The sequence below is a fragment of the Chrysemys picta genome, chromosome 15 (genome assembly GCF_011386835.1).
Source record: "Chrysemys picta bellii isolate R12L10 chromosome 15, ASM1138683v2, whole genome shotgun sequence".
In the NCBI taxonomy this organism is placed as follows: domain Eukaryota; kingdom Metazoa; phylum Chordata; order Testudines; family Emydidae; genus Chrysemys; species Chrysemys picta.
The window spans coordinates 12,327,764-12,355,579 of NC_088805.1; the positions used below are offsets into that span (position 1 = coordinate 12,327,764).

Here is a 27,816-nt window from a genome sequence, read left to right on the forward strand (position 1 = left end):
ACTGGGGGGGCCTGTTGTATCCCCCACTGCGCACCCGCCCCTGCATGCTGGGGGGTGGGACGAGAGCTCTGGCCCTTGGCCCTGTAGCGTTTACAGGCGATGTACCAGGACTACATCGGCCTGAACCGAGGCGGCACTGCAGCAGGAGCGCTCGCCGGAGGGCAGGGCCCCAGCGCTGGTCCTGCAGTAGGTGTTGTCCCGGGGCGCAGCCCACGGGCGCCGCGTGTCCGGCTGAGGGCGCCTGGCCGGGGGGCGTGGGCGGGGTGGGCCCCCGAGCTCCTCCCCGCGGCCGCTCCCGGCGCCGCTTTGCTCGGCGGTGGCTGTTGGCATCGCTGGGACTCGGAGCCCGGCCGGCGCCAAGGCAGCCGATGCCCGCCCTCGGGAGGTACCGCGGGGCTCGGGCTGGGGCGGCTCAGCCTCCCGGGGGGGGGGGGGTTCTCTGGGGACCGCAGCGAGCTGCCCGCGGGGCGCCCTCTAGGCAGGGCAGCTAATGACCGGCTCCCCCCCAGCTGGGCTCACGCCGGCCCGTGCCCTCGCGGGGACGGGGCAGGGGCCTGTTCCAAAGCCGGGGGTAAGCAGGACGGGGGGCCTGAAGGAGGCAAAGCGGCGGGATTGGGGTGGGGGGCGCAGCAGCACAGCACATTCTGCTGGCCCCTGAAAAGCGTCTGGAAAAGAGGTTTTAAAAGTGCTGTTCCAGACCCATCCAAACACCGTGGTGGGCTTCTGCCTGTGTGTCATGGAGTCCCCTCGCTTCTCCTGCTGGCATTAGCTTAACCACTCTGCCATGCCCGGGCCTCGGTGGGGTGTGTGCTAGGCCTGTTAGCCATGTAAGAAGATGAAGCTTTTTTAATCCTACATTCATGGAGTTTTTGCAGCTGCATTTGTATTTAGTGGCTATCACTTGGGAAATCCATAAGCCTCCATCAGAACAGTATTAGCTGTCTGACCCCACAGGTGTTGTAGGGGACTGTTCCTGGCCCACAGCATGTGGAACTTCCAACCACTGGTCATGCACCACACCACTCTTTCACAACATATTCAAAAACACAATTTCAGACGTGCATTCTGTTTGAATCGCTGTGGACTCATTTAGGATGACTTCTTCCTCCCACCTGGGTGTTTTTTTGGTTTTTTTTTTTAAGTGATGCCTTTATTTGCTTTTGGCTTGTATTTTAGTTTTCACCTATTGTTTGCAAGCTAGGAAATTCTTTTTAAGGTGACTTGTCCAAGGACAACTGGGATCGACAGTGTGGTTGTCTGATGATAAAGTGTTTGTCCTGATTATTTTTGGAGCCAAAATGAGTTATTAAAATGAATCTGTTGAATGGATTTGCATGTCCCTCTCTCAAGGACAAGCTGCTGAGCCAATCAGCACTTAAAATTCCTCTGTGTGCTGAGGGCCTGATCCAGTGCCCCTTGGAAGTCAGTGGAGAGATTTCAGTGGGTGTTGGATTTGTTCCTGTCTGACTTAAGGTTGAAAATGAAAACTGGACTCCCAGTTCAGAACCACTGTAAATGCAACTAGGGTTTTGTCTTCACTAGGGGCGGGAAAAAAAGGGGGGGCATTTTTAACCCATGTTAAGCTAACCTGTATTAAAATCTTGGTGAAGAGAAGGTTGTTGTAGTTTTAACTCATGTTAACTAGTCAAGGTAAACTCAACAGTAGAATTTCCTAATCTTCAAGCAATAGATTAAAAATAAAATATAAAACTAATGCTAAGCAGCCAAATAAAGGCATCATTTAACTAAAAAGGTTGGGGGAAGAGGAGGGAGAAGACTTAAGCATGGGCCAACAATGATTAAATGCTAGGGTTTACCTTGACCAGCTAATATGTTTTAAAACCTACAACTGCCTTGTCTTTGCTAGGATTTTAACACAGATTAGTTAACAAATTTAAAAATACACCCTTTTCCTCATCAAGAAAAGGCATACGGCTTTGTCTTCACTGCAGTAAAAAGTGTGTGCTTAAATCAATGTAGTTACCTCAGTGTACAATCCTAGTAGAGACTAGGCTCTGAAGTTTTCACCTCAGTGAAGTTTTAAACCTCAGTGAAACCTGAGATCAACCCCAGCTAGCTACATCGAGGTAAAAACTACCCGTGCGTTATCTCCACTAGGATAATACAGTGAAATGGCCAACTTGATGCAAAACCACACCTTTTTTGGAGTGAAGGCAAAGCCTGAGGGTCAGCAATGGATGACTTGCCCACATGGTCTAATCCAGTGGTTCTCAAAGCCGGTCCGCCGCTTGTTCAGGGAAAGCCCCAGGCGGGCCAGGCCGGTTTGTTTACCTGCCGCGTCCGCAGGTTCAGCCGATCGCGGCTCCCACTGGCCTCAGTTTGCCGCTCCAGGCCAATGGGGGCTACGGGAAGGGCGGCCAGCCCATCCCGCAGCCCGCCCCACTTCCCGCAGCTCCCATTGGCCTGGAGCGGCGAACTGCGGCCAGTGGGAGCCGTGATCGGCTGAACCTGCGGACGCGGCAGGTAAACAAACCGGCCCGGCCCGCCAACTGTTTTCCCTGAACAAGCGGCGGACCGGCTTTGAGAACCACTGGTGTAGTCTACTTAGCTAAACTCTTTCTCTGGCTCTTAGCCAGTTGCAGTCTATCCCAGGGGTTCTCAGACTTTAGTGCACTGTGACCCCCTTCTGACAACAAAAATTACTACATGATCCCAGGAACGGGGACCGAAGCCTGAGCCCACCCAAGCCCCGCCGCCCAGGGGAAGGGGCCAACGCCCAAACCTGGGCGGTGGGGTTCGGGCTTTGGCCCTGGGCCCCAGCAAGGCTAACGCCAGCCCTGGCACCCGCTTTAAAACGGGTTCGCAACACACTTTGGGGTCCCAACCCACAGCTTGAGAACCACTGTTCTGTCCTTCTAGAGGAGCATATATGGCTAATTCTGTAGGTACTCCTTCCAAAGTTCAGTGTGCAGAGCAGTTACCACTTGATGGCATTTACAAGAATACAAGAGACCAGTGAATCAGCTACAAGTCACTTGTCCCTGTAATTTATTGCACTGTGGAATTTTAGATGCTCCAAGTCAGTGTTTTTCTAATGGGCAGTAAGTAACTTGATCTCACCTATTCGGACTGAGGTTTTAGTTATTCCATTCTGCTAGGTAATTAGATTTTGCACAACCTGGTCAGTGGTTATAATTATGTAGCAGACTAAGTGTTTTGGGGGACGAGCATTTTTATAAATAATTATTTTCAAGATCCCATATATTCAATGTATTTGCTCTCTTTAAGTTTTACTGATGCTCATTTGCCCTGTATTTTAGCAAGAAAGGGCTTTTGCTCTCTAAGTTGGATGATTACAAAGTGTTCCACTGTCTTGTCATTTGGGGCAAGTCACTGCACCTCCCTGTGCCTTAGTTTTCCCACTTGCAAACCTGGACTGCTTTTAGTCTTACAGGAGGACTGAGAGGCTTAATTACTCTTTGTAATTTGAGAAACTCAGGTGGAAAGTCCTATAAAAGTGCAGTGAAGTATTTTAACGTATAGTATAAGGGAGAATTAGAAGCTAGCAATGTGTCTTGATATGGAGGGGAGTGTTCGTCCAGCAGCTCAAACATCAGATGCTGTTTCTTTGTTGCATAGAAGAGGTGTCCGGAGGAATGTAAGCATGAAGCGGTTCATGGCACTGCTTAATAAAAATAAAACCAAGGACACTCCACAGGCCAAGCTGCTGGATCTAGCAGGACAACTCTGCCGCGATCTTCAGAGCATGTCTCCCAGCCTGGAGAAGCTGGTTGAGGCAATGATGGGGTGCAAGCTTCAGGAATATTTCCTCACCAACATCAATGTAGTCCGAGCCTGTGTGCTTGTCCATATCCACAGGGGTCAGCATGACACAGCCTGCAGACTCCTGGAGGTAGGAATGTGTTCTTGGTCACTTCAGTGAAACTACAGGGAGGGCAGGAAGTGGTGTTAGAAAAGCTATGATAACATACATGTCAGGGGTCAGAACGTCAGTGCTTACAGCAACAACAAGTAGGAGACTAGCCTGTTGGGGTCCCTGAGGAGTTTGAGGGAGGGGTATACAGTGCTGAGCTCTGTAGGGAAATCCTGGACAAAACATCTGTTAGTAAAAGAAAGCAATTTTTGGAATGTAAAAGACTCCAGGGACCACACAAGTGCAATTCCCATTGGAATTGGGATCCTTCTTGTGCTTAAAGCTCACCATGTCCTTAAGTGTCTTGCTGAATCAGGTCCTGAGTGCTCAGCCCCTTGTGGGATTGAGCCCATGGGTGGGATGGTGTGAGGAAGCTTGGGCTGCCAGTGATCGTGCTGTGTGTGTTCTGCGGAGAGAAGAGCCTCCGTTTCCAGAGCTGTCGGCTTAGGACCATTCACCAGGTCTACATTCACCGTTGTTTTTTTTAAAAAGCAGTAGGTGCATAATGAGCTTTTTTCTGGCATGAGGTGTCCTGTGCAGGTTTGAGGAGTAATAGTGGGCCATGCAAAAGACTCATACCTTTGAGGAAGGCTACCAACTCCGCTGATCCAGTGTGAATCCCTTTGAGTACGTTTCAGGATGCTGAGGGTTTTTTCCCCTCTGTAAAAGTCATTGGTTGACTGTCTGGAGAGGGTGTGCTCAGCCCTGCCATTGTCTTAGTGTTGCAGGGCGAAAGAAAAGAAGGAGCTGGTGCAACTTTGGAATGAGATCCACTACCACAAAGTCATGGAGAAACATCACACAGATTCCCTGACACCGGTGCAGAAATTCCGGTGCAGGAAGAGGTACCTTGGCAGTGGGATGATCTGGTGCTCTTCCTTTACTGTGATTTGGGGGTGTGGTGGATGAAAACTAAAAGGCTGTATTCGCATCCTAAGATGGACATTTCTTGGGGAACAGGTTTCACCGTTAACTTGAAACTTTGGCCTACTCCTGTTGCAATCAATGGCAAAACCTCCATTGAGTTTAATGGCGCAGTTTGGGGACCCTGGTGATTATCCTTTCTTTTTTGCACAGGAATCCTCCACCAGTTTCCCTCTGTCCTGAAGGCATAAAGAATCGAAACTATCCAGAAAAAGTGCGCCAAAAGCTGCACCGATTTGCTGCAAACGTGACAATGAATCCAAACAAGAATCAGCGGGTATGGATGCTCTATGCTACAGTGTTACTCAGGCTGTTGCTGAACGTTGCCTTGCACAGGAACAGCAGCAACTACTGTGATCAAGGCTCCATAACTGCTTCCAATCTAACCCCTTGTTTCAGTCAGTTTTTGGACTGAAGTTTCTCATGTTTGATCATTGCCCAAAGGGGTGTGCGTTTTAATATTTTTTTAAGCTTAAGCAAAAGAAACTCAGTTGTTCTATGGAGCAAAGAAGTGGGAGAAAATGTCTTCCCTGTTATAATAGTGTTTTAACAGCTCTAATGTTGAATTGACTGGGTGAAATTTGGCAGGGAAATAGCTCTCACTGAGAAGCACTGTCGGTGTTCTGGTGCTACCTGGTTGTGATTTGACTGAGTTATAACCCATTTAAAAGTGCACTGAGTTTTCTTGCTAGACTTGTAAAGTTTGCAGCCAAGATAGTCAGCCCTGTGCATATGTGCATCTAGCTTAGCTGGACAGAGACAAATGTAGTGAAAGTGGCTGAATGAGCCAGGACTTGGCAGGAATCCTTGTCTGATTCCCTGTTCTATAAGGTAAAAACTGCAGCGCTCCTAACATTTTCACTCAAGGGGCTCCCTCCTTCAAGCCCCCAAGGTGTATGGGGAACAGGTTATTCTGGGCATGTTTAGCTTAGTTCTGCATTGTGAAATTTGTGGGGTTTTTTTAATATTTTTCATTAAAACAGCAGCAACTTACAAAAATCTGTGTTAAGAGAATGCTAAGGTTGCTCAGTTAAGCACTTAAAAGTCAGGAAATGACAGTGGAAAGTAGCACACTAGACCATAACTTTGTCCTGTTGTGTGTGGGCATTATGATATATGATCATGTAATTTATCAAGTAGTTTAATATAATAATTTTTCTACAGCCTTAGATATGTGCATGTGTACTACTTTGAGTCTCTTAAAGTTATTTTATGCAATGCACACAACAAGCCATTCTTACACAGTATTCCACTGATAAAAATATAACAACCTAGAATAATAGTGAAATTTGCTAGCATGTATAAGGCCCCCAAGTTTGTGACTAAATTAGCTTTGTAGTTAACTTCCTTGTTCCCTGAATTACACCCCAGGAAGGTTGCACTTCTGATTTGAAAAGAAAATATATAATACATGTATGTTGACTAAATTATTAAACTACTTACTTGAGAGAGAGGAAAATCTATTATATAAATAGCCAAAATCAATAAAGACATAGTTTCATTATCACAATGATAATATAGTAAGTTTAAAAGTATGAAAATATATTACAAGATGTTACCCATGTATCTAACAAAAAATGTTATACTGTATTTAATTAAAGAGTACAGTAATGAATATATACAAGGGAGAAGAGTAAAGGTTACATGTGCAACCTTAACTGTGGCATTTCTGGACTTTTGATTGTTTAAATCAAATGTTCTCTTAATGTATTTTTTTAATGTAATAGATTTTAACACAATAGATTTTAAAGACCTGTCATCGATTATTTTTTAAGGCCGGAATGGACCATTATGAGAGTTTAGTCTGCCTAAGGCAGGCCATAGAATTTCACCCAGTGATTCCTGCATTGAGCCCAATAATTTGTGTTCCACTGGTAAATTACCTTCACTTTTAAAAATGTGCTTATTTCCATTAGTTAGTTATTTATATCAGTTAAATTACAAATAAGGCAAAAACCGATTGGTATTCTTGGGATTCCCTTTCTCAAATAGGATGTCAAGGGAGAATTAACTTTTTCTGTTCTCTTCCTCTTTATGAGCTGATCAATCAGTGGGAGCGATGCATGTTTTCCAAGGACCTGCATGAGGGTCTGGAAGCTCATATTGTCAGATTGCTTTTGGAAACTGGAGGGACGAGTATGGTTATTTAGATGTGGTTTATTCTTTTTCCCCTGGTTACCTGGATTTGCAGGAGGGTTTGGCTCAGGATATGAACCTGCAGCCAAATCAGGTCTATAACTGGTTTGCCAATTACCGTCGTCGTCAAAAAACCCGGCTCAGTCGGCTGGAAAAGCTCATCAGTTCAACCGATGAGGAGCCTTCAACTCACCAAGCAAAACATCCGCCTGATAATGGATCCTGCATTCCACAAGCTGCAGGTTGGTCTCCTCCCAGTGGGCTTGGGATGTGGTCCAGCAAAAGGAAGCCTGTTTTAGTATCACCTCATGATAAACAGAGGGGCACTATTAGCTACCCCTGCTTCCTTGGGATCAGTAACTCAGCATTACTGAATCAAGCAGACATGGCAGGATTATGCTCTGGTACACAGGCCTCCTCTCTGCGCTGTTAGAATAATAGAATCATAGAATAATAGGGTTTGAAGAGACCTCAGGAGATCATCTAGTCCAACCCCCTGCTCAAAGCAGGACCAATCCCCAACTAAATCATCCCAGCCAGGGCTTTGTCAAGCCTGACCTTAAAAACCTCTATGGATGGAGATTCCACCACCTCCCTAGGTAACCCATTCCAGTTCTTCACCACCCTCCTAGTGAAAAAGTTTTTCCTAATATCCAACCTGGACCTCCCCCACTGCAACTTGAGACCATTACTCCTTGTTCTGTCATCTGCCACCACTGAGAACAGCCGAGCTCCATAGCGCCATCCTCTTTGGAACCGCCCTTAGCCATCAGTGGGTGGAAGTAGGGAGTTTGTATCAGTCTCCTTCTCCCTGCAATCAGAGCAGCACTCTGTTCCTGTTGGGCATCATTGTTGACACAGTGGGTGTCAAAAGAGTTATAGCAGAGTTGCCCCCTACTGCTGCATCCAACTGTTACCATGGTAGACACCACCCTGGAGAGGGTATAGTAGGTGTCACGGCAGTTGACAGTGCTCATGCACTGGTGAAGTTGGCATCTGGTTCCTTCCAACCCCACACCTCCATGGATGTAGCATGTCACTTTCCTAATGTCTTGCCCTTCACCAGCCTGGCAAGTGAAAATCTGAAGGTTGCACCTACATCGCTCACACTACCCAAATGCCTTGTCAAGGTTGGACTGGGTACAAAGCGCCAATCTAGATCATGAATACTAAGAGGTGCTAGCAACACAATAATAGTTTATAAGTAGAGGAATCCTGCTCCCCAAGCTAGGAAGTGGGGCAGCCCAGTGCAGACATGTGACCCTGGGCTTCACTCCAGTAAAACTCAGTACAAAACCTGAGCATTTCCATTCACCCTTCCAGGGTCATCACCAGAATTCAGTCATTAATAATGACGGGGAGAGCCCTGTTGTATTTGCCCACTAGCACTAACCTCTGTTAGTTTCCTTTCGGCGTCACAACTGTACTGACCCTAGGGCTCCCAGGAGTCTTGTGCCACCTGCCCTGTTCTATGTCTTGCAGACGCATTTCATGCAGGCGTTGGCTCAGAGCAGAAAGAGATTACCCTTGTGCCCTGTGGTCCGGGTTGGGAGCAGTCAGCTGCGGGTCTGGACTGTTCTGCTGATGGGACCTTTTCAAAGTTGCTGGAATCCAGGTGATGTATGAGGGAGTCTCATCGTTATAGCAGAAGTGCAGTGACTGTGTGACTTTAATCTCCCTCACAGGACTGACATTCCCTTCAAGCTGGCAGTGCCCAGTGAGACCAGTTTGGAGTCTTGACTCCTTTCATAGATGGGAGTGATCAGTGCCCCAAAATCAGCTGCAGCCATTCTGAGCAGCTGGCACAGACTCCCCATCCCCCCTGGACTGGTGCTCCGGGGTTCAGTTGGCAGTGACTCCTTTCTAGGAGAGAGGGGGTTAGGGGTAGAGCTGCTATAGGTACTGAGCAGCTGTCTCTCCCATTAAGAGATGATAATGCTCTTAGTAGAGCAGTAAAGTCAAGCCTCTCATTCACTGCATCACTATAGCTTTCTGCAGAGCAGTGAGTTACAGGAAATGAGGTCAACTAAAACTTCAGTGACCCCTCTCAACACGGAAGAGCCAACAGCTTTCTGCACGAAGGCTGAGCACGGAATAAGCCTTAGCTCTGCCACCGTGGAGACCAGACAGACATCAAGTTACACTGCCACTAGCCCCTGGCTGGAGAACTTTGTCCTGTGCTCCTGTGCCTCGCTTCCCTTCCAAACAGAACATCTGGACGCAAGGCAGCCAACTCCCAGTGCAGAAGGCGTCTCCGGCACGAGCAGCCAGTGCCCCCTGTGGAGCCCTGGCACAGCAGGTTAGTGGAACTGCCCTCTATTCAGAGCCATTGTTGGTTTGAAAACGCCTTGATTTTTTGTCTTAGACCTTCCTGCTTCCACAGGCAGCCTCCTCTGTCTAGTGACAAGCAGGGGAGCTGGGCTTAACCTGAGCGCTTGTGTCCTGCTCCCAACAGGTCAGGGAGCAAGTCTGAAAATCTAGACCACTGGACTTGGCCAAGGTTTATTTTTACCCCTGTACCTCTTTGCTCAGGCTGCAGGCCCTCCAGCCACTTCTGTGAGGCCGCGCTTACCCCTTAGCTGCTCCTCTGGCCAACTCCCTTCAGCTGTTTGCTGTTCACCTAACTCGGCTACTGGCTTTTAAATATTTAAACCCCCTTGATTCTCAACAGCCGAGTTCTGCTTGCACCCCTTTTCACTTTCTTTTGTCCTTACTTGCTCCTCCTTGTCTTTCGGACCTCTCCCTTCCTTTCCCCTGCCTTCTCACTTGCTCCATTCTGTCCCACCCCATGTAGTTCACTGATCCTGCAGCCTCCCCTGTCTTCTCCCCCTTCTCTGGAATGGTCTCATTTGGACACATTAATTCATGTCTCCAGAGCCGAGAAGGGAAGTTGGATGGAAGCAGATGGGGAGAGGAGCAGCCAGTTGTGCAGCGGCTAGGTGCCAGCTAATTACTGCGGCTGGCCATAATTGCGGGTGTGGGATTGTGGTGCGTCTGTCACGCAGCCTCTGATGAGGAAGGCTGGGTTTGTGGGCTGAGCCTTGTTATCTGTAGCTCTCTTAACATTGGCATTTACTCCAGCAGGTGTCAGAGCTTCTATGAGCAGGGTCCCTCGAGGTGGCTGTATAGAGACCAGTTCAGAAAGCTTCAGTCACCAGGCAGATTTAGAGATTGACAGTTTCGTGCTTAGAGAAGGACAGCTAGGGTCCCTGGAAGCCATTCTTCCCCACAGGTAACAGGAGTGGAGGACACAAGTGAGAATGGAGTTCTGTGCTCAGTCCTTTCCTTGGTCTCCAGCCTCCCTGCCTTTCAGTAGGGCTTAGGGAGCAATGTGATGATACTTCCCACGCCGGGGGCCTGATTCTCCCACTGCCTTGGCTTTGGCCTTGTATTGACGTCTTCATCTGTGCACAGGGGTGTGAAATGCTACATAATTGTGCGACGGGTTGGATCACAGAAACCCCCTTGGGAGCTGCCACCCGATGTGCAAAGACTACCCCTGCTTCTGTTTTCCCTGCCAGCTCAGGACTCCAGCACCCTGTCTTGCTGAGCCAGACACTCCCGTCTGGCTCCAGACACAGACCCAGGGTCTGAATCACCTGTCCCAAAGCTGCAAGTTTACCTGAAAACAGCTCGCAGTAGCGTGCTTGTCTTTAGCACTCAGATGCCCAACTCCCAATGGGGTCTAAACCCAAATAAATCCGTTTTGCCCTGCATAAAGCTTATGCAGGGCAAACTCATAAATTGTTCGCCCTCTATAACACTGATAGAGAGATATGCACAGTTGTTTGCTCCCCCAGGTATTAATACATACTCTGAGTAAATTACTAAATAGAAAGTGATTTTATTAAATACAGACAGTAGGATTTAAGTGGTTCAAAGTAGTAACAAACAGAACAAAGTAAGTCACCAAGCAAAATAAAATAAAATGCGCAAATCTATGCCTAATCAAACTAAATACAGATAATCTCACCCTCAGAGATGTTTCAGTAAGTTTTTCTCAGACTGGACACCTTCCAGGCCTGGGCACAATTCTTTCCCCTGGTACAGCTCTTGTTGCAGCTCAGGTGGTAGCTAGGGGATTCTTCATGATGGCTTCTCCCCTTCTCTGTTCTCTTCCCCCCCTTTATATATCTTTTGCATAAGGCGGGAACTCTTTGTCTCTCTGGGTTTCCACCCCCCCTCACTGGAAAAGCACCAGGTTAAAGATGGATTCCAGTTCAGGTGACATGATCACATGTCACTGCAAGACTTCATTACTCACTTGCCAGCACACACATATACAGGAAGACTCACAGGTAAATACAGCCATCTGCAGACAATGGGAGTCATCAAGATTCCAAACCATCATTAATGGTCCACACTTTACACAATTACAATAGGCCCTCAGAGTTACATTTTATATTTCTAGTTTCAGATACAAGAGTGGTACATTTATACAAATCAGATGATCACACTCAGTAGATTATAAGCTTTGTAATGATACCTTACGAGAGACCTTTTGCATGAGGCATATCCCAGTTACTTACATTCACTTATTACCGTATTTTCTCTAAAACTATCTCAGTTACATTATATTGACTTATTATCAAGTTTTTATAAAACCATATAGACTGCACAACGTCACAAATTGCACTCATTGTGTGCAGCGTAAATGGCTCCACATGGTGCAGGGCAAAGGAGAATCAGGCCCCCAGTCTTGTACAAGAAGGGACAAATCCATCCCACCCAACCCTATCTGAACTGGGTTCAGCGTCTGAACTGCTTGGCCAGCTTGTTTGTAACAGTGAATGCCACCCATCCTGACTGTGATGGGCCCATCCTCAATCCTGACAGCTGGGTCTATGGAGCCTGTGAATCAACCTGAAATAGCTTTTGGAGATGCACAGCATCAGGACAAGATTGTTCCATACAGCAGGCTCTCAGAGGTGGCAGCCCCGGAACTCCAGCTGCGCTGTCTGTCTCTTTCTGCGCCAGGTTTTCTATCAGATGTTTCATGGTTGCAGGTTTCCCCCTGCAGGTTTTGCAGCTCATGGGATGCAAAAATGCCCTGGTACCATCATGATGTTACATAGCAGTAGATGCCACAGAGCAAATATCATGAAGTTGCTTTTGTTTGCTGACCTGCAGGACAAAATAGAAGCAGCAACCTCCTATCCCAGCCCTTCTCCTCCATTCTTTCTACCATTTGTGTAATAATGACATTATCAAGCACTATGTAATTAATTCTCACAGAAGTCCTAGTAGGTAGGTAAGCATTATTATCCCCATTTTATAGATGACAATACCGAGGCATGGTGAGGTTATGTGACTTGCCAAGGGCACAAAGGGAGTCAGTGTGAGGGTTGGGAATAGAACTCAAAACTTCTCATTCCCAGTCCCCTGCTGAAACATCTTGACACTTTTCCTGTCTTCCCCAGTTGGTCTGGTGCTTGCAGCTCGTGCCAGGACTAGCATTTCAAATATCCTATACTGGGTGGTTTGGGATTGCCCAGGCCTGGGGATTGTAATAGACATAATGGGGAAGGGCTGCAGGCTGAGTTCTGGGATTCACAGTCTTAAATAGCAACTGAAGTTCAAGAAGGATCATAGAGGAGCTGCTAGTGACGTTCTGGCTGGATTTAAAACCGTATGTTCTGTTTCTAGAATGAATCATATTTATTTTTAAAATATGTACTGCAATTGGGGGAAATGTATGGTAAATGTCTCCTTGTTTCAGTATGTGATGTGGGTACATAACTAATGTCAAGAAGCTGCATGCCGTCCCTCCTTATCATACTCCTGGCAGTGGTAACCCTTGCTGATTGCAAGGACACCTAGTCATGAGGACAGTGTTAGTTTCCTCTTCTCCTATCCCTGCTGTGACTGCTGCACATTGACTTATTACCTGCCTCAGTTTCTCCCAGGAGGGTCCTGAAATTGGCACAAGATTTAGAATTTTCAAAAGTGATGTAGGCATTTAGGGACCTGAGTCTCAATAAAAGCCAATGGGACTTAGGGGCTCCTTAGTCATTTAGATGCTTTTGAAAACGTTACCCATGGAGACTGGAAGCCACAGAGGATTGTCCTTAATTGTTATGGGCTAGACCTCTAATCAGTGGACATATTTGTGCTTGGTGGGCCACTGTAACCCCAGCTAATCTTTGCCTCAGAGGAAAAGCTCCGGTTCCTTCCACTCAGTAATAACAACAGTAATTAATAATAATATCGCACTTAGCTCCTTCCATCTGAGGATCTCAGATATTAATGAAAGGAGCCTCTCAAACACCCTGTAAGGCAGGTCAATGGCATTGTCCCCACTTTACAGATGAGAAAAATGAGGCTTAGAGAGGGACATGACTTACCCAAGGTCACATGCTGTCAGTGCCTGGAATGGACTTCCAACTGCATGCTCTCACTACCAGATCACCCTCTGTCCCTTATTGGTTGGTGACAATTGCAGGGGCAGATCTAGAAGTCAACCGAGGGAGACTCAGTCTGCTTTTGTCTCATTGTAAAGGTGCTCACCGTGACTGGACTCGGCCTGAAAGCTCATTAGAACAACTCCAGTAGATTTCCTGCATCTGTTCATAGTCTGTCTTAAGCCCCTGGACTGTATCCAAATCCGGCTTTGTGATTTGCAGGGCCCAGGGCTGCGAAGAAGGAGTGTGGGGGAGGAATCGGACTATCTGGTCGTGCTGCTGGGTGGGACGAGTTGTGTCCAGCTAGTAAACTGTGGCTCTGTGTGGGGCCCTAAGCAATGGCCATCCTTGCTGTGTCCTCCTTGCTCCTCTGGTGGGAGTGGGTGAAATTTGGCACAGCTCATGATTCATGCAGAGCAAAACTCCCTAGTGATGGGCATTTGAAACAAAAGCCCACTCACCTCCATGGAGCAAGAAAACCTGGATTTTCCAGAGATCATATTGGTTTAGGATGTACAAATGCTTCAATACTCATTGCAAATTGTGGATCCTGCCTGCATTGTTGGGACCTTAACTTAGGCTGCTGGGAATGCTTCTAGCAATGGGTCCTCTGTTCTGCATCTGCTGTAAACTAAGTGACAGTGAGGAGCGTTGCTGGGAGCAGGATGGACAGCGCTGCTAACACAGCAGGCAGGATCTGGAGGTACTTCTGAGACTTTGAGATGGTTATGGAGAGAAAGGGAGAGATGCGTTCATCCCATCTGCCAAGCCCCCTCCCTTCCTTGGCCTAGCACCTGTGGCTCTGAGCATAGCCAGCATTTCTGTTCTGACCTTTGGGAAAGCCCAGATGTGAAGTCTGGATGAGGGGTAAGCTGCAGGCTGAGATCTGAGACTCTCAGCTAGAGGCCTTGAAAGACTGTAGAGGCGGCACTAAGGATGTTTTGGTTAGTTCCAAAAGCTGTGTGTTTTGACTCTAAAATCATTGTTTTTATCATATTCTCCAGGATAGACACAATCCTTGGTAGATGTCTCCTTGTTGTAGAGTGTGTTCTGGGTACATAAGCAAAATCAGGAATCTATGTGCCAGCCCTCTTTAGCACTCCTGGCACTGACAATGCTCTCACTGCAGGATCTGTTTAATCATTCTAATAAGGGTGGGGAGGGGGCGTGGGTTTACGTAGTGCTCACCCCTATGTGAACAGAAGCTTCTCCTGCAAATGTCCCTCCAGACCTGCGGCTGGGAGGCTAAAGTAAATGGTGCATGATTGCAAAAGGAACACGAGGAGGTCCCAGGTTCTTATGTGAGCTAACTTGTTCTGATGGTTTTTCCAGTTCCCCTCAGGCTGTGCTTGGCAAATCCCAGTGCCCACCAGTTTCCACATCCCATCTGGAGGAAATCCAGGCCTTGGGACACAGCCAGGTAAGACAGTGCACTCAATCTACAAAGGAAGAGACCTCTGGAGCGTAATCCTCTCCAGAGGGAGATGGAAGATGTGAAGTAGAAAGTAGGGGGTTTCTTTAAGGATCATCATGATGGGACAGGTAACAACAGCATATCCCATTGCTGACGTTCTTAGAATTTGCTGAAAAAATGCACGCAAGTGTTCTATTTCCAGGCTCTCCCACCAGAGGTAGGTCCCCTCCCCTGACCAACATTTTCAAATGTGGCTGCCTAAAATTAGTCACCCAAATTGGTATAAGCACATAACTTAGTGCTTTGATTTTGATAGGGGCTGAGCACTCATAATTCCCATTCATTTTCAGAAGAGCTCAGCACATTCAGTGCATGTTGGGTGCTGGGCTCTTTTGAAAGGGGATGCTGAACTCTGTGTAGGTGCTGAGCTCGTCAGAAAATCCAGCCTTCTTTGCAAGGGAGCCACCTAGTTATTCCAGCCACAGCCTTTTACAAGGTGGTATTTTCTTTAGGAGATTGAGCATTGAATGTCTAAGGGTTAATTTCCACTGGCTTTCTCCCTCAGTACAGGTGGGATTTATCTCTTGTGAAAGAAACAGTCTTTAGCTCCTCCCTCAGCCATGACATCATGTCCTGTCCTATAAAAGAAAGTGAAGATATTGGTACATTTTTGAGTGTTTCTTTTTGAGAACTGTGTGACTAGTGTTCTCCTTTCTCCTTTACTATTCTCTTGATTCCTGTGTCCCTTAAAGGTCTTGGATCCTATGTAAGGCAGGCTAGCCTGGCTCTGACATTCATGCGCATGGACTTGGATATTTAGGGCCACTGCCTGTAATCTCAGGATATTTACAGTGTGATAAGATTTCTTCCTAAGAAGAATATAGACTCCTTCAGTGCTGTCCATTGCTTACTGGCTTTTGCATGCTCAGAGGCAAATCCTTGAAATGGGAATAGCTGGTGAGCGATTTGGGTCTCTGACTGAGAAGCCCCTGTTGCTCAGTCCCATTATTTACTCACAGAGTCCAGTAGGCATTCAGGCAGGATTAGCTCCTGGTGGCATATTAAAGATGTTGATTCATGTCGTAGCAATTCTTCTCCTTTTAATGCTCGGAGACCTCCCTCTGCCCCAAGGTCTCCAAACCCAATCTAGGCAAGTTGTCAGAGGCCAATTCCCTGGACAGTGTCCACCAAGTACTAGAGAGGGATTTTCTTTCACGTAAATTGCTTATCTAACCCTCATTAAATTAAACATGTGTCACTGTAGCTGCTGATCCAGCAGCCCGTATTCTTACAACATATCATTTAACTCACTGTTTATGCACAATGTAGGAGGTCTGCACAGAACTGTGTATAGCTAACCACCCTAGATTGTGCATGCTTAAATGGTGTGCACCTTCTAACAGCAGCTGTATGGTTTGAATTAGGGATGTAAAATATTAAATGGTTAAACGGTTAACCAATAAGTATTAGTCTCACTATTAATATATTGCAGTTAACATTACGTTGGGGCTGGGGGGGGGGTGTCACATAATGGGATGGGGCTGCAGAAGCGGAACTTTCCCAGCCTCTGAGTTCTAATGTTACTATGACAACTCAGTAGTAGGGGAAGGGAGGGGACGCTTGAGGCTCCGCCCAAGCTGTTGGCATGACCCGATGTGTGAGCGTGTGACACTGCCTCATGGTCCCACAGCCTGTCCCTGGCCCCCTAGCCAGTTCAGACAGCTGCAGCCCATGCCCCCTCAGGAATCTCTATGTGCTTGGCATGGGTGTGTCTGGGCACCCAGCCCCACTGTCCCCATGGCTTCCCGTGGCTGCTGTACAGGCTGGGGTTCTGGGGATCACTGCCTCCATTGGCACACCCCCTCCTGCTGGCCTGTTTGCCATGTGTCTGCAGCGGCTTTCAAGGGACCCAGTCAGGTCAAAAATAATATAATTAAAGCACAAATCTTCACTTGGGTGCCAGTACTAGGCTAGTATGGCCTCTGAAAAATGACAAAGATAATATATACGTGGGCTATATTGTGAACTTGTTAACGATTAAACCGTTAACCGATATAACCGATATTTCAGTAGTTTAAATAGGTACTTTTAAAAACAATATTTACATCCCTAGTTTGAATCTATTCTCCCAGTGTCATTAGCATTTTAGATATGACATTCATTACAAAATGTTTCTTACTGTCCCTTAAAAGGGATTTTTTCCCCCGTAACAGCCATCTTATAGAAGCAGAAAGCAATGCTGCAACAGGAAATAGTAAACAAAACAAATAAGTTAGTTTCCTTACTAGGTGACCTGCTTTTTAACACTGCTTTTTAAGGCAGCAACATCCCCGAGGATGGCAGCAAGAAATCCAGTGTGCTGAGAGCTGTGTGACACATTTCTGAATTGGATGATAATAAACAGTACAACCTAAGAAATTTCCATCTGACATCCATCTGGAACTACCTGTCACGTTTATATCTTGGCCTCAGATTTACTGGTGTAGAGAGCACTTAGCGTCAGTTTCTGTTTTTCTTATACTGATATAATCTGCTGGAACAAATGTTTTGAAAAAATATTTTAAAATATCTGTTAACCCTATTGTGGGAGGCAGCTGCAGCTCTGAAGACAGTAACAGAAACACCCTTTGAGCCTCTAAGAGCAGCAGGATGAAGATCTTGGAAAATGACCTTTTTACAGCCATAACATGAACCAGATGAGTAGGAAAGCTTTGGACATTGATGATGAATGAGCCTTTTCTAAGATTTCCAGGGCTCGCGGTCTCTCTGTTGCTAGAGCTTTCACATTTCTCCCATCTGCAAGGGAGACATTGTGGGTAAACAGTTTTTCCCTTTCACTCTCTCACTCTGTGTGATGACTTGCCCTGTCGGTACTCAGGAAATGGAACAAGAATTCCTCTTGCTTTCAGCCCCCTCTGTACGTATACCCCATTGTCACCCCGGCACCCCCACACACACACATCTGTGCTCTCCTATCTCTGCTCAAGAAGGAAAACAGGAGCTCCTCTGCAGATGGTAATTGCATCCTTAAAGGAAGTGTACAATGAAGCTTGTGGTCCTTTATTTTGTCTTTCAGGTGCTGGAGAATCCACTAAGCGATCCCATGACCAGTGACACATTCTGGGCAGCATGGCTACTCTTTGAATTCTCGGTCGGTGGTCGACTGTAACTCGCATAGCAAGACTTTGTATGATGGTCTGCAGTTCTGCAGTGATTGCCCCGTTCTCGCCAAAAGAGGCAGTCAGATAACACAGTGTAGTTAACTGGGAAAGGAGACCTTTTCTAATTGTTACCAAGTTCATTTTGGCTACAGTTTTATCAAGAGTTTCAAAAGTAACAAACAAAAGCAATGCTCCCTGAGGTTCTTGCATATCACAGACTTTAACTGGGACAATTTGAAGCTGCGTAGCCCGTTGCAAGTATTTAGTCACTGGTTCTATGGAAGTTAAATTGTTCAGGTCACTCCGTATTCATAACTGTGTATCTGGACGAGATGGTTCTGGGTCCCTTTATTATTGTTGTTGATGAAGTTGTGTAAAAAGCCCCTCAATTCAAAGGGAGTAAAACCTCAGAAATGTCATCTACAGTGTGGATGCCCTGTGGGTTTGTTAAGACTGGAGAATTTGGGACCTAGCTGAGCCTTGATACAAAGCTGTCTCCTCTCACCTCTGCAGTTCACCTGTGCTGTGAATTCTGGGGCACTCCAAATCCCATAGTGCCACAGATCGCACATTTTGGAGCACTATAGAATTCATAGCACCCAACAAAACTGTATTATAGAGGATGAGATGGGGAAAGCCAGAGTATCAGGGCCCAGTGGCAGGTGGACCTTGAATTCCCCATGAAGGTCAGAGGAATGGAGAGGGTGGGGACATCTGAACCCTTTCAATCCACACTTAGAATTCCCAACTCCAGCTGGACAGGAGCTCTGCAACTGGTCCTAATGGTTGCCTTTCCCACAGTCTGCAGAAGCCTGAAACTGAAGGCCTGATTCTCTACTGCCTTGCACTTACACCTGTACAAAGTGAATGTAGAACACTGCCATTTTCATTTGGTAGCATATTAAATTGACTTTGCGTTTATTTTGCAGGTACACATTGACTGCTTGAGGTGCAGGGCAGTGGAGAAGCAGTCCTTGTATGTCCCCAAGTACCTTGCAAAGCAGCTTTTGGGTTGTGCAGCCCCAGATTCCCTCAGACTGCAGGAGTATGTGACCTCTAATAGAAATTGGTAACTGAATTCAGCTGAAGTCTAATACCTGAATTTTGGGCAAATATCTGAGGCTCCTCACAGCTCTGATCAGAGGAGTACACTGCTAACAATTCCTCTATTCAGATACTTTTTCCCAAACCAGCCTCCAAGCCATCTGCTTCTGCTCCCTCTCCATTGTGTTTTTTTGTTCTATCACAGATCAGGAGCCCTACACTTTTCCTTTTATCTCACCCCGGGGCTAGAAAATGGAAATTGTGAGAGAAATAGGGGAGGGGAGTTCATTTTCACCCAGGCTCAAAAACACTGAGGAGCAGATCATTGTTTAGCTTTTTAAGTATTCACCACAATTGTGTATTTTTTTTAAAAGATTCTGGATCACAAAAGAGGATCCTCCTTGCCCAGAGTCCAGGCTTAGGGTTCACTGGTGGAAGGCTGATGTCCACATTGACTCTCTTGTAATGAAGTAAGTTTGCAAATAAAGGTTATGACTGGACCCCTCTCTCTCTGGTTCATTTTCCACACAGTAGAATATTATGTGATTTATAAAAAGACTTTTAAAAAGCATAATTCCACCAGGCCTCAGGTATATTTGTGCTACTGCGGGGTGTGCAGGCAGCTCACTCAGGAGTCCATCTCTATAGTTCTTACCTAAGTCTCAGTACCTGTGCTGGCATTTGATTGCTTTTTCTAACTTGGTTTCCAAACCTTTTGCATCTGAGACACTTGTGTTTGGAGGGGGCTATATGAGATTGTTGTTGTTTTTTTAATGAGGGGGATTTAGATGAATTGGAGTGTATATGTGGTCAGGAGGGGAGCAGTTATTTGATGCAGTAGAGGCAGAGGGCCTCTTTCAAGTCATTTTGAAATGTGTTCTTCCTATCGTAACAGACTGGCTTTGTGCTGTCATTTTCAACACTGGCCAGTTAACCCATCCCTCTCATCTGTAGAATAGTCTTGCAGCATGGAAGGGCTGCCATAGGCCACTTGTCGTTCTTAAAAACTACATAAATAATAAAATGCAGAGAAGAAAATGCTGGTCCCTTTAGAGAGCTGATGTTTCAAAGCAAGTCTCAGTCCTGCTTCCTTCTGCCTCCTGATTGGGTATGGATCATGGTCTGCCTTTAGCAACAGAGACAAATATATCCCTCTCCTTCGCAATTGGCTGTAGCATGCTGTCGAGCCATAGCAACAGCGGAAGATGGCTCTGTCTGACAGATACATTGGGCTGCAATATCTTACAAGAACAATAAAGCAATGGGCACTTCCCTTGTGTCTCTAATGTGCAAGTGGCAAATGAATAAATAAGCATATTCTGGAGGAAATGCTGGAATCTTCACAAGACATGGAAAAATAAGCACGCAGGTCCAGAAACTGCTTATAACAGGCATTTCCAGTGTGAACAAAGGGCTGCATTGTGATCTCAGTGACTCTGGTGTAAAATCCAGAGTTGAAATGGCCTTCTGTTACCCCATTCATTAGGGATCCTGGTAAATGTAGACATAGAACACCAGAAGGTATTTTATCATCTACCCCAACAGAATAATCTTCCACTGTCATTATCTATGATACAGTCATTCTGTGGTATGTGATATATATACATGGAACTATGGAGGGTTCCATGTCACTGTTACTGAAGAGAGATGCCTTGAATTACAAGGAAAATTATGCCTATGCTGTAGTGAGGCATATTTCTGGCACCTTCCTCTGAAACTGGCCACTGTCAAAGACAGAACACTGGATTAGTAGACCATTTGTCTGACCCAGTGTAGCAATTCCTACGTTCTTATTGATTACAATTAAAGACACCATTTTCTAAGAGAAATAACATGCCAAGGCATGCAATTGTTTGAGAGATCATACTTCTTGAGTGCTGGAGGCAATTATCCTTTGGTCTCTACCTTAAAACAGCAGTCCACCTTGTACTGCTTTATTTTTTTTAAACTATCGAAGAATTTAGATTTTTTTTTTTTGTGATACAAGAATGAAGCTCAAATCAGCAGAATTCCTGAGGTAGACTTATCTGGAGGCACTGGTAGCTACTCCATAGTGAAATTTACATGAAGATTTGCTCTTAAAGCAGGACTAAAACTGCTCTGTTTCACTAATTAATTAATTAATTTTCCAAATTTGGTACAAGTGCTCTTCAGAGGACAATTGAATTTTCTAGGTCGTTTCCCAGATGAAATATTGTATTACTTCTCTTATCTGATCATTTAAGTCTTGGTCTATTGTACCCAACAAATCAAAAAAGTGGGTTCTTCATATTCATCTGCAAGACACATGAAGTCAGGTGGCTGAAGCAGAACCCCAATCTGACCCCCAGCCAGTCTTTGCATCATGTAGCCTCAATAATATTGAATTTTTATGAGAGACTTTGAGGAGATAAGTGCAGTTGAACAGGAATTTGGAAAAGACATTCTTGCAGAAAGTCTCAGAGGATCTGGCTTTTCATGTTGACCTACTGGGAGCAGAGTGGAGTTCAGAGATATGCTATCGTTTCCCCATCTGTGAGCTGGCACAGACTGGATCCATGGTGAGGGTATAGAAGAAAAAGCCAGTGAGTCAGCACTGTACATCAGTGACCGCTATTGCTTGATCCTCCCTGCCCTACAAAAAGTGGTGCTGAGAGGAGTTAGTCTTTAAGAGAGAAGGCAGGGAAATTATTTAAATGACGTTATCTAGCACTATCTGGGTCAGTATTAAAATCATCCACTTTGCATCTTGCCTTGTTCTAGTTTCCTGTGGTTTACAGCCCAGATATTTTGCTGTGGTTTCCTAAAGGTTTTGCCTGTTGATACAATACAGTCAATAGAAATCACAGGAGTGCAGAACTAAACAGGTTCAGAGTAGCCCAGCCAGGGCAAAATCCTGCCCTGCCTACTGTGGGTGTGCTAGCAGGAAAATGGATGCAAAGAAAACCTTCACCTGTGCAACAGCAGGGTAGGATTACAGTCCTGTGCTCCCCTCAGTGCTAGACTAGGACCCAGCTAACCCAATGTTGACCCAAGAAGTGTGCTGCACCTGTTTCGGGAATAGCCAGGTCCTTCCCTCCTCCATGCGTATGCTGCCATATGTAGCAGGCTGTGGATATGGGTCTATGTGGCCTTCCTGTTTGGAGCAGCAGTAAGACGTGCTGCTGAGCATGTCGCTGCTCTGCTCTGTGCCGGCACTGCTATCATTCCTCCACCCTTATAACATGGCACAGCCTAGCAAAGGAAAGATTTCGCCCCCAATTGAAAAAACCAAAGTTACAGCATTTCTGTGTTAAAATGTAAGTATGACCCCAGAAAACAAAACCCAGTCTCTGCCTATCCACTGTGTTAAATGATCATGGAAAAAGAGATGGAAATCTGCCATAAGCAACTTCTGCAAATCCTGAGTAGTAGTCACTCTCTGCAACGAGATGAGTGGTTTCCATCCATTTCCAAACAGCCACCACAATCAGCACCTCTGGCAGTCCCAGCAGAGAGGCCAAGGGCGGAGTGGGACATGGAGACTGAGCTGTCACCTTGCTTGCAAAGGTGGTCCTTCGGGGTTAGGAATGAAGTACATTACCCGGCAGTTTGAGGAGGCTTGCCCAGCAGTTGCCCATGAAAAGTTTCTCTGAACTCAATCTTCTGAACTCAAACACCACAGAGGATTAATTATATGGGAAATAGATTTACCTGCTTTGGGTCCCCTGCGCAGTCTCTGCCAGCAATCGTGTATTGAAATGGTTGATCAGAGACCTATCCTAAACAAATGGCAGAACAGGCAGCTTCCAAAGTGAATATTTTCAGGTGGCCACTCAGTGCTCAATTTTCAGTGCTCAGTTTGAGTCAACTCGGGCCTTGTTTTCAGAGGAGCGCTTTTAAAAATCAGGCACCCTGTGACTCAAGCTGGGCCTCTAAAATAAGAAGCCATTTTGGAAAATGTAGGGTGTAGTACTTTCATTTTGTCTCTCCACCTCATTCATCTTATCCCTAAGGTCTTTCATGATTCAAAATAGATTGTAAGGTTTGAACAGCTGTAAAAATTATTTCTTGTGAAAGTTTTGGGCCAATTTTTTTAAAGTGGCCACTGATTTCTAGTGCTTCAGTTTTGGGTGCCCAACCCGAGTCATCTTGGACCTGATTTCAGAAATGCTGAACACCGAAACTGCATATGAAGCCAAAGGAAGCTGTATGTCCTCAGCCCCGCTAGAAAAACACATGCAAAATATCCTATTTTTTTTCCTTTTGATGTTTACTGATGATAGAAGGAAGATTTCTCTCCTATTTTTCCCTAGTGTGTTCTAGTGAATTTTTGTGATGACAACTTATCTTATTTTCCTATTTATTCCTGTATCTCTAGTTAGTTACTTTTGATGAATTACATGATTGTGACTTTTTTTTTTTAATTTCCTGTGGAGGGCACTATGGTCTGAACCAGCCCTCTAAGCGTTAAAGAGAAAGCTGCTTTGCATTAGCTGCGATGTGCTCGCCATTGCACAAACATTCCACTACTGAGTATGCTTCACAGCTCCCTGTGCATATCTTTGAATCATTCTGGCAAGGGAAATCACAGCCATAATCTTTTATTCAAACAAAGTGCTCATTCTTCATTAGACTCTGAAGTGAAAAGTGCTTGAGAATATTGTATTTCACATTGTGAGGGGTGTTTATCATTGTCCAGGCATGAGATAGTGCTTTGAACACGCAAAGGGCTACTGTTTGTAAATGCTGAGTATTATTAAATATTGTGCAATGACCCCAGGCAGGTTTCGCTGTACAGACCTCCCTCCCCACTACCCTAGTGAGCAATAGCCTCATTGATCCTGCAGAATCCACTTCCCTTCTCTCAAGTACTTCCCCACATTTGATGAATATGTTCTCACAGCACAACCCCTAATGCTTTTGTGTAGAACCCACCGTAATCTTTCTCACACTTCACTCTATTCCGTCCTTTTCAGTTGTGAGGACGTTTCAATGCAAATGGCTTACAGATTATGATCAAGGTGAAATATGATGAATTATAGACCATACCATGACTGCTTAGGGGACTCTATTGGTTGTTAAAATGGGATGTATGGCTTGACTAGAAATATGTGATTGAATTACAGTCTTTCCTAGTTTGGGAGAGATTCCGTTTTTCTATGTGATACTTAAACTATGCCCCCTCCTGTCTTCTGCTTTGACCCCACCATTGCTTGCAGCATTCTGCCCTCGCTGATGTGAAATTCTCACTTTAATGCAATAAAAATGGTGGCTCTTAGCCTGCTATCCTCTACAATCCATCCATCGTCATAGTATCACCTAGTCCCAGGTGAACTCCCCAACACTTCCCAATCCAGATCCTCAGCATCTCCCTCTCTCGCCTTCTTCACCCCTCTGCCCTCTTTACTTCCTGGCAATTTCAGATTCTTTGTGGGGGGAAGTTACTTAGCCTCACCTGCCCATCACTTGGTAACTCCACCTCTTCTCACTCTCGTTTACTCAGTGCTTTGCTCCTTTTACTCTCTCTGCTTATCAGAGTCCCTAGGAGAAAAGGTCTCCTTACTGCAGGGGAAGGACAGACGGAGGGCTGCTTGCTCCAGGGATGAAGAGGCTGTCAGTAGCAGGGACCTTTTAGGCTGCTGTTGCAGTGTTCCCATGATCCAGAGGGCATGCAGAAGTATGTGCCTCCACTGTGCAGTCTGCTTCTGCAGCTGCCCTCAAGGGTACAGGGAAGGAAGAGGATGCTTCAAAGTCTCTCACCACCTGCAGCCAAGGAGGTTGGCCTTGCAGCAAAATGAGGGAGAGAGAAGATGGTTCTGGGAGGGCGTGCTGGCTGCTTTCCTTGCCACCTGCGTCCTCCTTGCCAATGGCCCCTGCAGCTCTGCCCCCTGTCTGCTGCACTCCATTCCTGCTCCATGTCAGTAACAGGAAAGAAACTGATCTAAGACAGCTTTGCTCTTCCTATTGCTCCAGTGTGTAGCAGAGCAGTGAGGACAAATGACATTTTAACAAGGGACTCTTGCCAGCCCCATGTGGTATGTCAGTTCTTTACAGCTGTCTGACATTCCAACAGAATACTGGTGCTGCCGTAGGTGGTGATGAGATTCTCAGCACCATAAATGTCCAATCTCTCCAGCTGTAAATCCCTGCTCTATTTGGTAACCATGCCAACAACTTTGAATCCCATTTTATAAGAACAATATTTCTGAGCTCTGCTGGGAACCCTGGAGCCCTGCAGCATTATGCAAAATGCCTGGAGTCTGAGTTGTGTGGGAAGCCCTGGCACTCTGCAGCATGGTACACTACATGTAATGCTCTGGTTAAGGGTCTGTCAACATCTCCGTTTATAGTCTCATTTTTTCAAGGGGTTCATAATTCAGCCCCTAAATATTGTGACTGAATGAATCTCAGTGCACAAATTCTTAGTCACATATTAATGATTATTTCTTATTTGTATTGTGGTAGCTCCTAGAGGCCCCAATTAGGGACTGAGGCCCCGTTGTGCTAGTCTACGTACACATGTTTAACAAAAAGACAGTTCCTGCCCAAATAGCTTGTGTGTTTTTAAATCAATTATCTGTCCCTTCTTTGGCTATAATCAAGCTATCCAAATGCTAGATAAAATCTTGACTGATTTCGGATTTTGCCACTGTCAGACTCAGAAAGGTCTTTGATTTGAAAGGAATGATGTTTGACATCATGTGACATGCCATTTTGCAAATTCATGGGAAAAGATGTGTAGTGGTGCAGGTGCCACACTCCAGCAGGGCGTGGGGCAGAAGCAGCCAGGCAGGCTGTGGAAACCTGCAGCTTAATTAGGGCGAGGCTTGTTAAGAGCCAGACAGGAGGCAGCTACTGGGGCAGCCCAGATATAAGGAGCTGCCCAGCAGAGCAGAGGGGAGTCTCTCCCTGACAAGCAAGGGAAGAGGACTGGCTCCCAGGATAGGACCTGAGATACAGCAGTGCTGGGCAGGCTCAGGGGAGTGTGGTGTGAGCTCTGATCTGTTACCTGCTAGGCTGTAGGCCACCACCAGAGAAAGGGCCAAGGGGAAGTGGCCCAGGGATAATAGGCAGACAAGGGGGAAAAGGAATGCAGAGAGGCTGCCGCTAGAGGGTCCTTGGGTCAGGACCCAGAGTAGCGGGTGGGCCTGGGTTTGGGTCTCCCCCCACACACTTCCCCCTTGCACTGCACCTGGCCGGGGAGGAGCATGGCCAATGCAGACTGCAACTTGCCCCAGAAGTGAGGGGCTAGACTTTGGGTTGTGGTTGGCCCCTGTGGCAGGTGCAAGCCAAAGGAGTGCTGTGACTCCGGAAGGGGGGTGAGAAAGAAGTAGTGGGCACTGGCGGAGGGTTAGTGTCTTGAAGAGGACACCGCTGAGTGCGGGAGCAACACAGGTCTGAAACAGCAGAGTAGAGCAGACAACGGGCAAGACACCCGCTCTGGAACTGGACTGAGCTAATTCCCGGAGCAACCAGCAGGAGGCACCACGGTGGTGAGTCCCGTGCCATTACAGGATGCTTGAGATATTTTAGACAGAAGAATGGCTATTATACAGGGGAAGCAACTTTTTAAAAAACATTTTATGGGAGTGTTAGTTTTTGTGGGTAAATCTACATTCATATGACAGACTAATACAGATTATCTGGTTTAGCAGTTAAATAAATGTACCAGTTTTAAAAATACATGTTTATGTGCGCTCCTCAAGAGTCTGAAACAGCTCCACACGACTGGAAAGTACACTACAAGTTTCCGAAAGTGTAAGCACAATTTATGGGGCCAGTTAATTATTACTAGAGATAACCCAAGCTGCAAAGTTTGTCCCTGGATCCAGCTCTTTCCAAAGTTTTTGAGCATTTGATCTGTGGTTTTGGTTTGGGCCTATCTTTTATTATTACTGATTAATGTAAGAATCAATAAGGATATCTCCAAAAAGTCTAATTACCTGTTTTTCAGAGCCTGATCCCACTCACAGAAAGCTCCTTTTGACATCAGTGGGACTTTTACATGAGTAAGAATTGGACTGATAGTATTCATTCTGCTATGGTTTTAGAACTGATAACACTGCCTTCTCTTAAAAATATATGCTAAACAAGAAAAGAAAATTACGTCACAAAAGAATTACACTAAAGAACACAGGATTTGCCAAGTCTTATTAGACCGTTAGCCTCTCAAGACCAATGTCTTAGCACCAGCCATGATATGTGCATGGTTGATTCTTCAGAGGAAGACAGATCCTTCACCCAATAATGCACCTGTCAGTTGCCCAGTACTGCACATTGGGACAAGTCAAAATCCTTTTGACAATCAGTTATATATTTAAACATCAGATTTTTATCACCCATATTTTATGCCTAATTACAGTTTGTTGTTATTGGCCATTAAATTTATCTAGTCCCTTTTAAAAACTAACTACAATATTACAATTAACATTACGGGTCTAACCTAAACTCCTAGGGAATTTGGAGTTAAGGCTAAAATTTAAGATTGACGTAATCGACCAAATTGTACTCTTGGTTACAATAGTGCAAATACCACTGAAAACAATGGGATTATATTTGGCATGAATGCAAGCAGAATTCACCACCTGCCTATAACTCATATGGATGGGCCTTTTCCATTCTTGTTGGTAAAGCCTGGATGTTACCCTACATTTTTAGGGAGGCAGTGTGGTCTAGTAGCTCTGTCACTTACCTTCTGAGACACCTTGGACACTTTTCACCTTTGTGTGCCTCAGCGTATGTCTACACTTAGGGCTGGTCTACACTTGGAACTTACTCTGGCATAGCTCCATCTCTCCGGGCTGTGAAAAATCACACCCTGGAGAGATGTAGCTATGCCAGCCTAACCGCTGGTGTCGACGGCGCTAGGTGAATGGAAGA

At 45.9% G+C, this 27,816-nt stretch overlaps 1 protein-coding gene across 12 annotated transcripts; it reads left to right on the forward strand.

Annotated features, from left to right (window-relative positions):
• Nucleotides 1–32: 32 nt before the first annotated feature.
• Nucleotides 33–19,475, forward strand: ANHX (anomalous homeobox). Of its 12 annotated transcripts, none has more exons than XM_024108688.3 (11): nucleotides 33–186; nucleotides 3,601–3,874; nucleotides 4,616–4,740; nucleotides 4,973–5,096; nucleotides 7,011–7,197; nucleotides 8,438–8,570; nucleotides 8,944–9,254; nucleotides 10,037–10,187; nucleotides 14,689–14,776; nucleotides 17,847–17,921; nucleotides 18,861–19,475. In XM_024108688.3, the coding sequence occupies exons 2-11, from the start codon at nucleotides 3,626–3,628 to the stop codon at nucleotides 19,002–19,004; spliced, it is 1,587 nt and encodes a 528-aa protein (XP_023964456.2). In that variant the 5' UTR covers nucleotides 33–186; nucleotides 3,601–3,625; the 3' UTR covers nucleotides 19,005–19,475. The 12 variants fall into 12 exon arrangements, with proteins under 12 accessions (XP_023964456.2, XP_042697561.2, XP_042697563.2 ...); XM_024108686.3 differs by lacking the exon at nucleotides 33–186 and adding an exon at nucleotides 210–385; XM_024108687.3 differs by lacking the exon at nucleotides 33–186 and adding an exon at nucleotides 210–385 and having other exon boundaries at nucleotides 10,040–10,187.
• The last annotated feature ends 8,341 nt before the right edge of the window (nucleotides 19,476–27,816 follow it).